This window comes from Nycticebus coucang, chromosome 5 (assembly GCF_027406575.1).
Source record: "Nycticebus coucang isolate mNycCou1 chromosome 5, mNycCou1.pri, whole genome shotgun sequence".
NCBI classification, from domain to species: Eukaryota; Metazoa; Chordata; class Mammalia; order Primates; family Lorisidae; genus Nycticebus; species Nycticebus coucang.
This window is the reverse complement of record NC_069784.1, coordinates 119,861,263-119,877,191: the sequence shown is the minus strand read 5'-3', so window position 1 is coordinate 119,877,191 and position 15,929 is coordinate 119,861,263. Positions and strand designations below refer to the sequence as shown.

At 46.1% G+C, this 15,929-nt stretch overlaps 1 protein-coding gene across 2 annotated transcripts in view; it reads right to left on the bottom strand.

Moving 5' to 3' along the window:
• The window catches only part of PHACTR2 (phosphatase and actin regulator 2), a 273,453-nt gene extending 258,003 nt beyond the window's left edge, over positions 1-15,450 (bottom strand). For both annotated transcript variants that reach the window (XM_053591283.1, XM_053591286.1), the window contains exon 1: positions 15,231-15,450. In XM_053591283.1, the coding sequence (XP_053447258.1) occupies positions 15,231-15,447 (217 nt within the window). In that variant the 5' untranslated portion in view covers positions 15,448-15,450. The remainder of the gene's footprint in view (positions 1-15,230) is intronic.
• Between the last annotated feature and the right edge of the window lie 479 nt (positions 15,451-15,929).

The following is a 15,929-nucleotide window of genomic DNA, read 5'->3' as shown; positions in this document are numbered from 1 at the left end:
TTTACCCTCTGTCAAACCTCCCCCCTCCTCTCTCTTCTCACTCCATTACTCTCCTTCCTCCTGGGCTATAGTTGTGTTTCATAAGAAAGTGAGAGTAAATATAAGTTGGTTTCATAGAAGTACTGAGTACATTGGATACTTTTTCCTCCATTCTTGAGATACTCTACTCCAGGATGGTCTTGAACTCCTGGCCTCTAGCTATCATCTTGCTTCAGTCTCCCAAAGTGCTAGGATTACAGGTGCAAGGCATTGAACCCAAACCATGTTTCAGCTTTTTTTTTTTTTAAGACAGAGGCCTCAAGCTGTCGCCCTGCGTAGAGTGCTGTGGTGTCACAGCTCACAGCAACCTCAAAGTCTTTGGGCTTAAGCCATTCTCTTGCCTCAGCCTCCCAAGGCTGGGACTACAGATGCCTGCCACAACACCAGGCTATTTGTTTGTTTGTTTGCAGTTTTTGGCCGGGGCCAGGTTTAAACCCACTACCGGTATATGGGGCCGACGCCCTACTCCTTTGAGCCACAGGTGCTGCCCCTGGCTATTTTTTTTTTTGTGGTTGTCATTGTTGTTTTAGCTGGCCCAGGCTGGGTTTGAACCCACCAGCCTCAGTGTACGTGGCTGGCACCCTACCCAGTGAGCTTTGGGCACCGCCCCATGTTTCAGCTTTTGATGAAACATCATTGCTCTCATTTCACCCTTTAAATACCTGGCAGTGACAGGTGTCTGAATATCACAGATTGGGCCAGTCTTCCTAATCTTATCTCTAATTTGTTTTTAATCTCAATAGCGCACTATCTGCTATGTCCTTAGTATCATCCATAAATGTAGGCGACCAAGCACAGAATACCACGTTGATGAAAGATTATCGAAAGGTGCTGGGTGAAAATTATTTGCTTCATGGGAAGACTTCTCCTGTTGATTGGTGTCATTCTCCAACCCTTTATTTCCATCCGCAGTTCTGGTCTTTAAACTTCCCTTCAACTGCAACTCCCTCAGTGACTCTCTGGGTTTCCACTCTTAGAACTTCATCAAAAATGCTTTGGTGGGCGGCACCTGTGGCTCAAAGGAGTAGGGCGCTGGCCCCATATGCCAGAGGTGACAGGTTCAAACCCAGCCCCGGCCAAAAACTGCAACAACAAAAAAAAAATGCTTTGGCTGTGAGTTCCAGGGACTCCTTTCAGATGTAATTTGAGGATGTCCTTCCAGCTTCTATTCCTTAGGTTCTTCTAAGTGATTTATTTGGGTGCGGCTAACTCCTCTCAACACATTCGTTCTGTTCTCCCCTACTGTTCTAATTGTTTCCAGCTGTGGGCTGTCACCATTTGACTACAAATACCCCCAAGTACAAGCAGTCATTTCCAATAGACACTTTATGTGTCTGGGTGAGACGCTATGGAGAAATAGATTGTGGAGGCAAAGAGAGGGCAGACAGACTATACTCCATGAAAAATTAAAGGTATGGAACAGTTGCTCAATCGTGGTTTATTGAATGCAGCGGCTATGTAGGGGAATCCTGGTGATACGAAATGCAATAATAAATTGTCACAGTCTTAATTCAATCAGGAAGTCAAAGTTCTTCATTTAGAACTGTAGGCTCTTCTCTTTGTTAAATTCCTCACTTCTACAGGGTATTTCCTTTGGGTATTACGATATCAACCACAGGTAAAAAAACAAAACAACCTATCTTCTTGTTGCACCCACAAACCTTGCTGTTTTCCATCATCTTCATCATTATCACTGGCACTACCAACACTCTGATACTCAGGTGAATCTACGCATCTTAAATCCGCCTAGAAGGATGCTCCACATCAAGGAAATGGCTTGAGATCTCCCTTCCTCCCCTTTCCCCTTGGCTAGTCAGCCAAAGACATCACAGACCCTGAGAAATGAGAAATTAAAAATGTCTCACAATCGTAAAACTTTTTGGAAGTGTACAGTCGTCCCCCCTTATTTGTAGTTTTGGTTTCTGCAATTTCAATTGCCCATGGTCCACCTAGGTCCAAAAGTGGTGGGGTACAGGACAGAAAGATATTTTGAGAGTGAGAAAGAACACATGCAGGTGACCTTTACAGTAATGGTTAAACTTGGTTTTTTGTATTATTAGTTTCTGTTGTCTTCATGTGCCCGGTTTATAAATTAAAGTCTAACATGGGTACATACCCATAGGAAAAACATAGTGTATATATAGTGTTTGGTAGTAACTGTGGTTTCAGGCATCCACTCGGGGTATAGAACACATCCCCCACAGATAAGGGGGGACTGCTCTGCTAGAGATTCATCTTTTACTCCTGTCTTTTCACATTTTGGGTAATGTCGTCTTCTAGAATGGGTTTGAGTTCTGAGTTTTCAGTGAATAAAGTGTTTTAATCTTAGTCTAAAAAACCCACTCTCACCTCTTAACCCTACTGTCCTCTAAACATTAGACACTGGAAGGTTTTCAAAGAACTCATGGAATAAAATCATATGGACACTCTGGAAGCAAAATATTCTGTGTAGGTGGAAGTTCTAAAGGCTTGCTCTCTCTACTATAAATACTATATAGTAAAGTTTGCCAAACAGGAAAGCAAGAGCATACTTTTAGGCAGCATGGAATTTTCCATGGATGGAATTTGGAGGTACATTAGTGCTATAAGGAGTCAGCCCTTAAACAGTTGACAAGCCCATTCAAAACTACCCCTAGAGTCTTGTTCCTCTCTCTAAGTGTGGTCCGTGGACAAAGCTTGGAAGCCTGGTTTGGAGTAAACCCACTGCATTTCAACAAGACCCCAAGGTAATTCATTAGCATAATAACATATAAGAAATGCAACATTAGATAATATGACTAAATAATATGTGATCTCGGGGTGAGGACTCTGTTCAATAGGCCATTACACTTGATTTGAGTCATCCACCGATTTACTGAAACATGACCCCAATCTCCATCTAGCAGAAGACAGTGGACTTGGTGCTTCCTGGTGTGGCTAAACAAGACTAATTTTTCATCCTGTGTGGCATGGCTTTGTTGCCAATTGCCTACTAACAGCACAGCAAGGTGAAAACCACAGCCAGAGATTAAGGGCTTCTTTGGCGAGACACAGGGACAAGCTGAATCATACTGAGACACCCCCAGCTCCACTCCCAGGCAACACTTTGACACAGGTGAGAGCCTGTCAAAATGGACATGAAGGGACGCTGTAGCGGAAGAGGCTCAAAGAGCAACTGTCAGAGCAAGTGTGTGCCAAAGAAGGAAGGAGTGGCAGCCAGGCAGCAGGAAGAGAGGTGACAGGGACGTTTGCATGCAGGTTTCTATGTACAAGGCAGGTTTTTCAGGGCCAGAAATTTCTGAACACCTTTTTCTGCATCTGCAGCTACTTGGCAGCTTCTGAGTCCCTCTGATATGTCCCTGACTTTGGGCAAAGGTTCTCATCTTGCCATTGCCTGAGGCCACAGACAGCTTTTAGATCCCAGCCCTTTGGGACTTTGTCAGCAGCCTAAAGGGCAGTCATCCTGCTTAAAACAAACAAACAAACAAACAAACTACAAATCTTGATCTGGATAATCACACGTGATTGAATGCCAACTCTAAACTTTTACTGAGAAATGTTTGATCAGATTAGGCCAGAGGAATGGCACTCCACGCCCCGAACAGGCCCTAGAAACCAGGGTGCCATCAGGAACATAATCCCCAAAGAACAAGGGTTTGAATCCCCAAAGAGACACAGTGTGTGAGCCCAGTATTTATCTTCCTAAAGGAATGGGGGATCTGGTGAAACGACCACGGAGGCTACCCTGAATAGAAATGAAGTCTCCTGACTGATGTGGGTCACCGTTGAGGCTTCCTGGCAGGACGACATTCTCAAGGCCCAGCCTCCTCCCCCATATTCTTCACATTGCTCAAGCCAACATGTCCCCCCACCCTGTATCCCGGCCAGTGACTCCCACCATCCTCACTTTTCCTACCTCGTGTTTCCCGAGCAAACCCCTCCCCTCTTCTTTTAAGCTACTCCAAAACTCCAAAACACCTCACTTGGTTATAAACAAATGTCTTCTTATTCCACATAGTTTTCTAACTCCATTCCAGATGTTTGACTTTTCTTAGCGACACTTACGTCTCCTGGGAGCCCAAGGACGCCATACCTCCCCAGGCCTCCAGTACCCTAGGCGTTGGATGCTTTTGGTGCGTTTTCCTGGTCCCCCACCTCTTATCTGAGCACTATCCTCTCCCTACCTACATTCCAGAGTGCCATCCAGCAGCCTTGCCCGTCCACACGACGGATGCAGCTCACTACCTGGCCCATCCTTGGTGTCTGGAACTGGGACCCAATAGCACTAATGAACCTCTCTGCTAACTTGAACTGAAGACATGTAAATTTGGGGATTCTGAGGGAGACATGTGCTCACAGTATCGAAGAAGTCTAGGAAGGAGGGAGGGAAAGAGGGATGGGTAGGTGGATAGTTTGATGGTTAGACGAATTGATGGACAGATGGATGGATGAATGGGTAAAAGGAATAATTAGATAATGTTATGAACTGCATGCTATATCCCCTCAAAATTCAAATGTTGGAACTTGACCTCCCTAATATGATGGTACTAGGAGGTAAAAGCTTTGGGAGAGAATTAGGATCTTGGGTGAAATTTTTATCAACAGGATTAATTTCCTCGTAAGTGTCCTCCAAGAGCTCACTTCCTCCCTTTGCCATGTGAGGACACAGCAAGAAGATGGCCTTCTATGGACCAGGAAGCCAGCCCTCACTAACCACGGAATCTGTCAGTATCTTGACCTTGGACTTTTTAGCCTCTAGAACTGTGAGAGAAATAACTTTCTGTTGTTTATAAGCTACACAGTCTATGATAGTTTGTTATAGTATTCCAAACTAAGATACACAGATTACCAATAGATAGCAGACAGATCAGTCCCTGGAATGATTGGAGAAGAGGGGCTTAATATATGGTTATTGGTTTTGTTTTGAGACAGGCTCTGTCTCTGTCACCCTGGCTAGAGTGCAGTGGTGTCATCATAGCTCACTGCAACCCCAAACTCCTTGCCTCAAACGGATCCTCCTTCCTCAGCCTCCTGTCCCGAGTAGTGAGGACTCCAGGCAAGCACCACCATACCAGGTTAACTTTTTTTTTTTTTTTGGTAAAGATGAGGTCTCACTATTGTCCAGCTAGTCTTGAACTCTAGCTTCAAGTTATTCTCCTGCCTTAGCCTGCCAAAGTGCTAGGATGATGGGCATGCTCCACCATGCCCAGTCCTAATAATGCTTGTCATTAATGCTGAAGCTACTCAGTGATTATTTAATAGAAATTTTACCTCTAAGGAAGATATGCCAAACATTCAGGTGGGTTAAAGTACACGTGAACACAAAAGAAGATTACAACCAACAATGGTCACCTGAGTCCTGTTCATAAACTATAGATCACACATTTAAAGTATGGAAGCTGTGTACCCTAAATCAAGCACTGTACCTCTAATGTTCTGGCCCTAGCCACAGTCCAGAGTTCTTGAGAGAGGATATGTGCTGTTTTTTTTTTTCTTTTTTAAGTCACAAGTTTTCCTGTTATGAGGCATAAGCCATAGCTACTCTTTTTTCAAGACTTCACAGAGGCACCAAAAAACTGCAAAGTAAGGTATATAAATGTCAAATTTTAGCTAATAGGTCACAAAGTGAGTTAGATCTCAGAAATCCTTCTAAGGCAAGCTGGTGCAACCTACTTCTTTGTGCAAATTTCAGCTAGTGTGATCAAAGATAATGAGTCACTCAGCGTGGTATTTTAAAAACACTAAAGCTGCTTCGATGTTTTTTTCCTGAGTTTAACTGAAACTAAACTTGTACTCTGAGACAATACATGGTTCTTGGACATGAAATATACACATGACTCCAAGACTGAGTAGTTTAAACTTCTTGCTGGCATATGAATTGTCTTCTACAAGGGGCGATGGATACGCACTAAGTTAGTGTGGAGTAACAGAAAGGGTGAACTTTGAAGGCAGGAAGATCTCAGTCTTGGTTCTATTCCTTCTCTGTACCTGTGGGCCTTGCATGGGTAACTCAGCCTTTCTGAAGCCAGGCCTCTTTTCTCTAGAATGGAGTGTATTTGTACACTGTCAAATCACTGTGTGGCTAGAAAGATGAAGTGTGGGGTGTGGGTAAGTCACGCAGGGCTGGATTAGCGGGGGTTCGCTTCCTCCCCATGCTCCAGTACCCAGAACTAGCACTTCAAGGAGGCCACAGAATCCCACTGTGTGAGTCCACTAGCCTCAGGCTGGACTGACACCCTGACCTCCCTTTCACAAACTTTCCTCCACAGATGCTGCCTAGTGAGGTTTATACAATAACTCTCAAGAAAGCTCTCATGATCTCATGGGTGCCTTTCTAAAACACAAAACCAAAAATCTCTGGGAAATCTCAGTTTTTATCCAATTTTCTGTTTACATAAATGATATCTTTGTAATTTTAGGCTAGTTTTCCATTTATAGATAGTATAGTTGATTATCAAAGAAACTGGGTTTTAGGTAATTCATACACTAATGTCACAAATATTTAACGAGCACCTAGTATGTACTAGGCTTTATAGTAGGTAATGAGGGTGCAACAATAAATAAAACATGCTTTCCATCTTCAGTAATTTTGTAGTGTGGTGAAGGAGACAAATCCATGCATAATTTTAATGTACTTTAGTGAGCCCTATGATAGAAATATGCAAAAGGTGTCACCATTTACATGACACTTTTTCACACATTTCAGCCTCATAAGAATCCTAGGAGCTATGTGTTACTTTTACTAATGTTTTCTAGATAAGATAGGAAAACCAAGCACATAGGGGTAAATTAACTTGACCAAGATCACACAGATAATAACCACATTCTGGCGGGGTGTGGTAGCTCATGCCTGTAATACTAGCACCTCGAGTGGCCAAGGTGGAAGGATCACCTGAGGATCCCAATACAAAAAAATAGAAAAATTACGGGCAGTGCCTGTGGCTCAAAGGAATAAGGCGCTGGCCCCATACACTGGAGGTGGTGGGTTCAAACCCAGTCCTGGCAAAAAAAAAAGAAAAAAAGAAAAATTAGCTGGGCATGAGGATGTGTACCTGTAGTCCCAGCTACTCGGGTGGCTGAAGCAGGAAGATCTGCTTTAGTCCAGGAATTTGAGATTGCTGTGAGCCATGACGACACCACTGCATTCTACCCTGGGCAACAGAGTGAGAACTCAACACAATTAAATTCAAGAAGGTGGGGAGGAAGGAGGGAGGGGGCATTGTATCAGAGGGTACAATGTACGGGCATATGACACTCTACCTGGGTGAAGGACTCAACTGCAACTCAGACTTTGACTGACAAACACGAACAATGTAACCTAATCGTATGTATCCTCATATTAATATGAAATTAAAAAAAATAGAGGAAGACTTCATCTCAAAAAAAAAAGACAATAACCAGATTCTTTGTATGGGGCAGAAAAGTGTGATGCTTTTGAAGAAAGGGATCATAAAGGCCAGGGCTAACACTCCTATAACACAAGACAAGTTAACAAGAGAACAGCATTTTACATTGTACATGACCCAGGAGCTTTCAGAAAGGAAGACCAAAGACCCAGGGAAAACTCATTTTATGCTTCGGTTCAATGAGGAATCAATAGCTGTGTAGAAATGGGAATGGCTGAATGGCAACAGCCTCAGAGGGGAAAGTCAGTAAGGCCTGTCCCTGAATGCCCTCCTTGGCTGTTTGTGCTCTTTTTCCCGAGTGTAGGGTAAGGCCCTTTCCAGAATGACATCTCATGACCTCCTATCAGACAAGTTATGTTGAAGAACTGCCTATGGCCAGCTCCCATCCAGCACGGCCATGGAAGATGAGAGTCATAGTCGTTCTGGAGTTTGTCAGCCACCTTGGGGAACAGGAATTCTAGTTTCTACAGCTTGTTTTGGGGGGAGGAAGGGGAACTGAGGACAGGGAAGGAGAAGGTCAGAAAGAGCTTTGCTTCTAAGGCCCTTCCAAGATCCTTCAGTTCTGAGTGCTCAGCACACCAAAGCATCATAGTTGAGGGTGTCACTTTCTGAGCTTTCCCAAAATCTCAATCTCAGTTGTCTATGTTCTTTCTACCATTTTCTCTGTCTCTCAATGTCCAATTCAGTATACAGTCAGATTATGTCCCACCAAATTTGTAAACATCTTACAAATTTATAAAGACATCTGTCTAAGACAAATTTCTAAAGACATCTATCTCCCAGGAAAAAGGCTGACAGCAACCTCCCATCCTGGGCTCAGCTCTCTACTCTCTCTAACTCCTCTCTCCCTCTAGAACTGTTCAGTGCTTTCTGATTGTGCCAGGTTTTTTCAGGCCCTGGTGCCTTTGCACTGTCTCCTATCCCCAAACACTCTTCCTCTACCCCACTCAACTCCACCTTCCTGTGCTCCCCTTGCATGGAGACAGCACAGACTTCCCTTCTTCCAGGACTTCCAGACTTCCCTTTCCTGACTACCTATTCCAAGCCATTTCCTATAGCTGAGCTTCCAGGGTTCTCCCCTAGGCCCAGGACAGGGCCTTGATCACAGCTCACACTTCATTGCTCTGTAGTTTTTGGCTTATCGGCCTGTCTTTCCCCATTAGAATTGAGATCCTGAGGGATGTCTCTGCAGCCTGTGTTTAGCCCACTAGCTGTTTGTTAATTGAATGAATAAATGAAAAATCAAGATGGGTTTCTTTGCCTAGAGTACCCTCAGCAGCAGCTAGGGCCCAGAATAAATCCACAGCTTTACCACCAGTCTCAGAGCTACCACTGATGTGCTGATGCAAACTAGAGCTTAAGGAGCTTAAGTAAATTAGCTGTTCACGCATCCGCTGAAAATCAGAACAGTAATCACTATCATCATCATGTCATTTACTGAGCATAATGCACGGCCGGGCCCTTACATCACCGGAGGTGCTGCTGTGTCTGGCCTGCCACGTTCTTTCTGAACAGTCTCTCTGCTTGCTGCCTTACCCTAGCATCTCAGAGCCATGTCTGCTCACCTTTGCATGCCAGTGCCTGTAGAACTGTATCTGACTCACTGCAGCCCTCGATAAAGACTAGTACAATGAATGGAAACTGACCAGGTGCTGTCCTTTCTAAGTGGCCACAGTGCCACTGCATGGCCTCACTCTCCACAACTGGCTTGGGCTTGGGTGGGTATCTGATCAAAGGCTGTCAATTCATAGGTATCTCTGTGACCTGTGACCTTGACCTCTGGTAAAAAGGTACCTTCACACAGTAGGTCCTTTCTAGGGAATCTGAACTAAGAAATGTGAAAACACATGGCCAGGACCTAAAGGAAAGCAACACACGCTGCCGCTGAGAGGGAGGAGGTGTGGTGTGTCATCTGTGAGCAGGTGGCTGGGCAGGCACCTGTGAGCAAGAGCGACTCTGTTCAGATCAGACCCAGAAGGCTGGTCAGTGGAGAGGCACAAAGAGACTCAGGGAGCTGGCAATGTGTTAGCCTTAAGACAGTGCTAGAGAGAGAAAGAGGAGCTGGTTGCCTCGGTTCCTGACAATTTTCTGGTTTCAGGTCAGGAGCGACCAGACCTAACATGGAGCCCTGACTTAACAGGTGACGCTGATTTTTAAAACATGCCAACCTCTTGGAACAGAAAAGGACCGCCATCAGCAATATGGTGCTTCGGGAATGAAGCTGGACCAATGACCAGGGTCCAAGGTGGCCTTGGTGCAAAGAAAAATTGCCCTCCTTGGGGGATGGGAAGGAGCACTGTCCATACCAGGTGCACAGCTTGACCATGGCAGAGCACAGGCTAGGTGGGACCCCCTCACCCCAGCACCCTTCTGCACTGCCCAAGCTGGCCTCAACAGAGCGGCCTTGGTGTTCTGTGACCAGCAGGAAGAGACAGAAAGCAATCTTACAGCCAGATGGTCTTTGTTTGGCAAAAAAACCCCACTCTAGTTGCACGAATGTAAAGTGAGCAGGTGTTCATTGTTCTTGGCCTAGGGCACCTCCAGCCCAGCTGGCGGCTGGGGCTCAGATGCCTCTTGGGAGAGTCACAACCTCAGAGGTCACTGAGAGGCATGCTGAAAACATAGTAAGGGCTTTCCCCAAGGGACAGGTGACCCTCAACTACATGACTGGTCTCAGACAGCAGCACCTGTGGCCATGGCCAGCCAGCAGCGAGTATGGAGTGAGTATGGACCAATAGAACAGCCAGCTTTGTTAGATTTCTCACTCTGCTCAGCACTAAGTGCATCAGGGACTAAAGACTCGAGAAAAAGATCCTAGATTAGGGCTGCGCCTGTGGCTCAAAGGAGTAGGGCGCTGGTCCCATATGCCGGAGGTGGCAGGTTCAAACCCAGTCCCTGCCAAAAACTGCAAAAAAAAATCCTAGATTTGCTGTTACCTTTATATTTACATATACCAGGGCACAGGGATGCTGGAAGGATGCACTGAGTCATAAAAGAGATGAGATTGTGTTTGCACACTACACTGATGAAGTAGTCCACACCTCCCATTCTGGAGGTGGCCCAAGTGATTCTCTGTTCTGTGAAACCCAAAGGGCAACAGGCAAGACTAAGAGGCATCATGTGAATACAGCAAACCCTTCTTGGTTCCCCCTACCACTCACAGGGGCCAAATAGTGCTAGGCACCCAAGAGGCCTTCAGTCAGCACTTGGTCAATTCTTGCATGGACTATGCCCTTTACTCAGACGAGCACATCAGAAACAACAAAAGATATCAGAGCTCTTAAAACAGAACAAGTTTTTTCTAAAACTTAAGAGAACAGTTAACTACAGGTGTCCCAAGTTGCCCGTAATGTCACCATATGTAGGAAAAATGGGAAACTGTAGCCAAAATCTGTTGTACAATTTGCAATATAAAAATGTGTACATTTGGCTACACTATCCCATTTTTCCAATGTATGGTGACTTTAGGGGTGATTTGGGGGACACACTGTGTATAAGATGAAAACCTTGTTAGATGAAAACCTTGTTGCAAGACTTTACTTTTAAAAATGAAACAAAACATTGCTGTGTTTATGAAGAAATGCTAGATTTCACAACTTTTGTTGAACTTTAGAACTCAAAATACATAAGGCAAAAGCAATCTGGGTTTTTATAAAGCAAAAACAATCTCAGTTTTTATAAACTCAATAAAAGGGCTTATTCACTAATTCTGCTATTTAAATTTTATTTTTAAAAATTACTCTTTCTTTTTTTTTTGAAACAGAGCCTCACTTTACTTACGGCCTGGGCTAAAGCACAGCGCAATCATCATCACTCACAGCAACCTCAAATTCCTGGCCTCCAGTGATCCTCTTGTTTCAGCCTCCCAAGTAGCTGGAACTATAGAAGAACACCCCCACACCCAGATAATTTTTAAAATATTTTGTAGAGAAGGTGTCTTGCTATGTTGCCCAGGCTGATAAAAATTACTTAGTTGAAAATATTTCATTTTTCTTCACATTTTTTGTGTGGATTTTAAAATATAGCTGGATGTGTTGGTGTATGCCTGTAGTCCCAGCAACTCAGATTGCTGAAGTGAGGAGGGCTTGAGCCCAGAGGTTCAAGGTTACAGTGAGCGAGCTATAATAATGACTGTGAACAGCCACTGTGCTCCATCTTGGGTGACAGAGTGAGACATTTTATCTAATATGTATATATATATACACACACACATATATGTGTATATATACACACACACATATATATATTTTTACAAAAAATATAAAACTATAGTTATTGCTGATAAAGTACATGCATTTTTTATGTGAAAAAACAGCTCCTCAAACCACAAGTTAAATTAAATCCTCTGAAGTCTGAGATGCTTTTCTTGACAAAAATGTAGTAATACTCTAGTCTACTCAGAGGAAGTGAGTCTTTTGGGATATCCCCCTAGCATCGACGCATTGCGAGCACAGAGCAGGTCTTTTAGAAATATGATTTATATTGAACTGACTCAGATTGCAACAGTAGACAAAATTTTAGAGGCTAAGTTTCAAGTTTTTATGATTCTTTGGTGGAAAGGACAGAGGGGCAGCTGGAGGTATCTGGTCCTTTGCTTTGGAACCATGGCTGTCCCCTAACAGCCCATGCAGAGCACTCTTCTTCCTACCAGCCCGCCCATCGCTGCAAAAGGTGATTTCCCTTCAACTTCAACACTCTCCCAAGGACTCACACCAGGGATTTAACTCATTATTAAAAATTAGCCCTTAGGAAGAACTATTCCATAACTATCTGGAATCCAGGAGCCGGAAGGGTATTTGGAAGTTGCAGTAGCAGAAGAGTATATGTGCCAACAGGGTTGTGAGAAGGTACTAAAATAAATTCTTCCACCTTGCACTTGTCTAGTCCATCCCTGGTCACAGTATGACAATAAATATGCCAGCAAGCCAGGCTGACCTAGATGTCACAGGACAGTGGCTCTCAAACTGTGCTGCAAATTATCACCTAATACCCAGGCTGCAACTGATGCCAATTAAATCAGACTCCCCAGGGGTGAGAGCCAGCCACAAGTGGTTTTGGTTCTTTGTTTTTTAATTCCCCAAGTGATTCCTGTAACTCCTGAGTTCAAGTCATCCTCCCACTTTGGCCTCCCAGCATGCTAGGATTAGAGGCATGAGCCACTGCGCCCAGTTTCGATGTAGCCAAGTTTGAAAACCTGTGTCAGAGACAAACACTTCTCAAACTCTAAGAACAACCTGGATCTTATCAAAATGCAGATTTGGATTAAGTAGGTCTGGGGTGGGGCCCAGGATTCTAGATGAGGCTGGTGCCGCTTTCTGGTCCAGGGGCTGGTTCAGCAAAGCCACTTATCACCTAGCTCCGGTTCCTGGCTCTGTGCACCTGGGGAGGGTGTGGCGACTGGCTTGTTCTAGCACCAGGACTAGGAATGTTTCCACAAAGCACATAACCTTCTTATTGTGCTTCTCAGAGGATTCAGATATCCCAGATTGGTGATCTTGCTGATTTTCTGGTGCATCCTGCATGGCTTACAGAGGCTACAGAGGCTGCTGCTTTCTGGGGAAATTCTATGTGTGTGTGAGCTGGGACCCGTTCATTCTCTTTCATTCTGACTTTAAGAAAAACATGGAGCACCTCGTCACATTTAATCTGCTTGAAAAGACATCCAAGGTTCTGAAAATGACAATAGTCACATGAAAGAAGTTCACTCTCCTACAAGTATGTCAGCATCCTAGGGTACAGGGGACAACTGAGTTGAAAGGCATCACTTCCTAACATCCCTTAAGAATGCATAAAAAGGACAAAGGGGACTTGGAAGTAAAATAATTTTGTAATTTGAAGCCCATGGTTCACATGATATACACTCAGCACACTCTCATCTCAACAGGTCTTTAATGTTCTTTTTCTGAAAATGGGCCATGATTTCCATCTGTGAAAATAACAAATGATAGTGCAAGCTATATGTAATTATCTATAGCTACCAACTGGACTAATTAACAGTGTTTCCTTAGAGTCAATTGAACAGTTAATCTTCATAAGAGTCAGTCAAGATTATCCAAGGCTCAAATTCAGTTTGGCCAAGACACCAAAAGCAGGAGGTAAAAATACACTTTGAGTCAATGCTTTCCCAGTACAAATTCAGAGGAAGAATCTTTACACAGATCCAGTGATCAACATCCCCCTCCCTGTATTTAACAATTCTGACCCGTTTTATCTGATGTGATCTGCAAAGTGAGATCAGTAATGCCTTTGAAATTTCTCACGTACACACAGTGGGCGGCAAAAACAATATGACAAGAGTAAGAAAATGGAAGGCTTTGGTGGAAAACAGAGGGAGCTAGCTGATGTAGAATAGAAGACATCAAAACGTGCCTTTTCTGAGCCAGAAACAACTTCAGGTAGAGGCCAGGTTGACTTTAAAGCCCACAGGCCTGACCCGAGAGCACAGAGCCTGAAAACCTGGGTAGTTTTCACAAGCAAGATATGGCAAAGGCCTTCTGGGCAAGGGTTGCCACAAGTAGTAATTTTTTTTTTCTTCTTTGAGATTGAGTATCACTTTCTTGCCCAGGCTAGAGTGCCTTGGCCTCAGCCTAGCTTTCAGCAACCTCAAACTCCTGGTCTCAAGATTCTCTTGCCTCAGCCTCCTGAATAGCTGGGACTACAGGCACTGGTCATGACCCCATTTATTTTGTTTTTTTCTTCTATTTTTGGTAGAGGCTGGTCTTGAACTCCTGAGGTCATGTAATCCACCTGCCTCGGCCTCCCAGAGGGCTAGGATTTATGGGTGTGCGCCACCAAGCCCAGCTTGCTATGCGTATTTTTTACGTTAGTTTCTACTTTTCCCAGCGCTCATGTATCCTCCGCAGATTGCAAATTAGAAAACAATCCATTGAAACCCAACATACCTGATGAAGTTTTTAAAAACAATTCTATAGCTCTCAGGGTAATGCTTTGTTCAAAAGCATTTAAAAATGCTTATTTAACCCACATAACCTCCCCACTTTGTAGTTTCGTACCATCATTACCACTTTCAGTACTGCCGTTACCAGACAAGGTTAAGGTGATTTTGCCCAGCACTACACAGCACCGCGTATGCTGCCTCTGCCCTCAGCTGAGTTGCTGGTTTTCCCTGCCGCGGTGCAGAGAGCAGCTTCTGGAGAACCCAGCGGGGTGGTGCTAGCGCACCGGCGCTGGCTTGAGCCTTTTCAAATAAATGGAAGATGAGATGCTCGAACAGCCTGCCAAACTCTCCCCACCACCTGCAGAGGTTTACAGGCAGGAAAAACTCATATCCCTGGTCCTTTTGCCAGCAATCCCTCCTCCCCAATCCTTTATTTCAGAAGCACGAGCAATTGGTGGGAAGGCTCCCAAAGACTGCACTCGCCCCCAGTCCTCGAAGTGAGGGGACCGCACCCTTCCAAGGGACCAAAGTCACGCCGAAGACCAATGAGGTTCCTCTTTCGCACGGCGGAGCCTTAGAACCAAAGCTGCCGGCGCTGCCCGGCGCAGTACAGCCGAGCCAGGGCGCTCCCCAAACAGCAGACCGCACACTCGCCCTGGCAAGCCGCGCGCCCCCCGTCGCACCCACTCGTAGTCTGGTTTTGGCATCTTATGCTGGGGTCACCAAGCCTCAGGTCACCGATGCTTGTCATTCGGGAGTTCAGGCTTCGCCCGCTCCCTCTCCCCAGTCCTCCGCCTCCAGCCTGCCAGGCCGGTCGGTCCCCGCACGCGACCCGGCCGGCCGAGTCACCCGAGCGGCCACCTGCCGCGGCCGGCCCTTCCCGGACCCGCGCCCCGAGCCGCCCTTACCTGAGCCGGAGATGTGCACCCGGAGCGGGCGGCCCCTGCTCGAACACGACGAGAGGTCGCTCTGGGAGCGGCCGCGGTGGCTCGGGTCTCCGGGCAGCCTGAGCCAAGCAGGCGCCAGCGGCGGGGCGGGCGGCTCGGGCTCGGGGACTCGGGCCGCAGCCTCCTGCCCGGCTGGCTCACCCGGGGGCCCCGCGGGGCGCCTGCCCGCCTCGGCCATTGGCTCCCGGGGCACCGGGTGGGGCCAGCGCCGAGGGCTGCGCTGCCCAGTGCTGCCCCGCGCGCGGCGACCCCGAGGAGGCGAGAAGGGCGGGGAGGTGGACGCCGGGCGCAGAAGAGCCGCTGGGGAGGGCGGGAGGAGGAAGAGGACAGAAAAGTTTGCACAGGAAGGAGCCGCCTACAGCCAGCCGGCTCTTGCTCGCTCGGAGCTGGGCCGATCTCGGTGCCCGCCGGTCTGCCCCGCTGCTCCTTCCACGAGCCCCAGGCACTGCCCTTTGGTAGGATGGCAGGACGGGCGCTCTGTCCACACAGAAGCCGGCCTCAGAAAAGCGGAGTTTGGGCTTCCGGAGCGGGGATGCAAGATCAGGTTATCGGGTCATTTCCACTCGGGACAGGGGTGTCTTGGACACGTACAGGAGCTGCTCTGTGACGGAGCAGGAATGATCCATCATACCCAGTTTACACACGGGAAACTTGGCATTT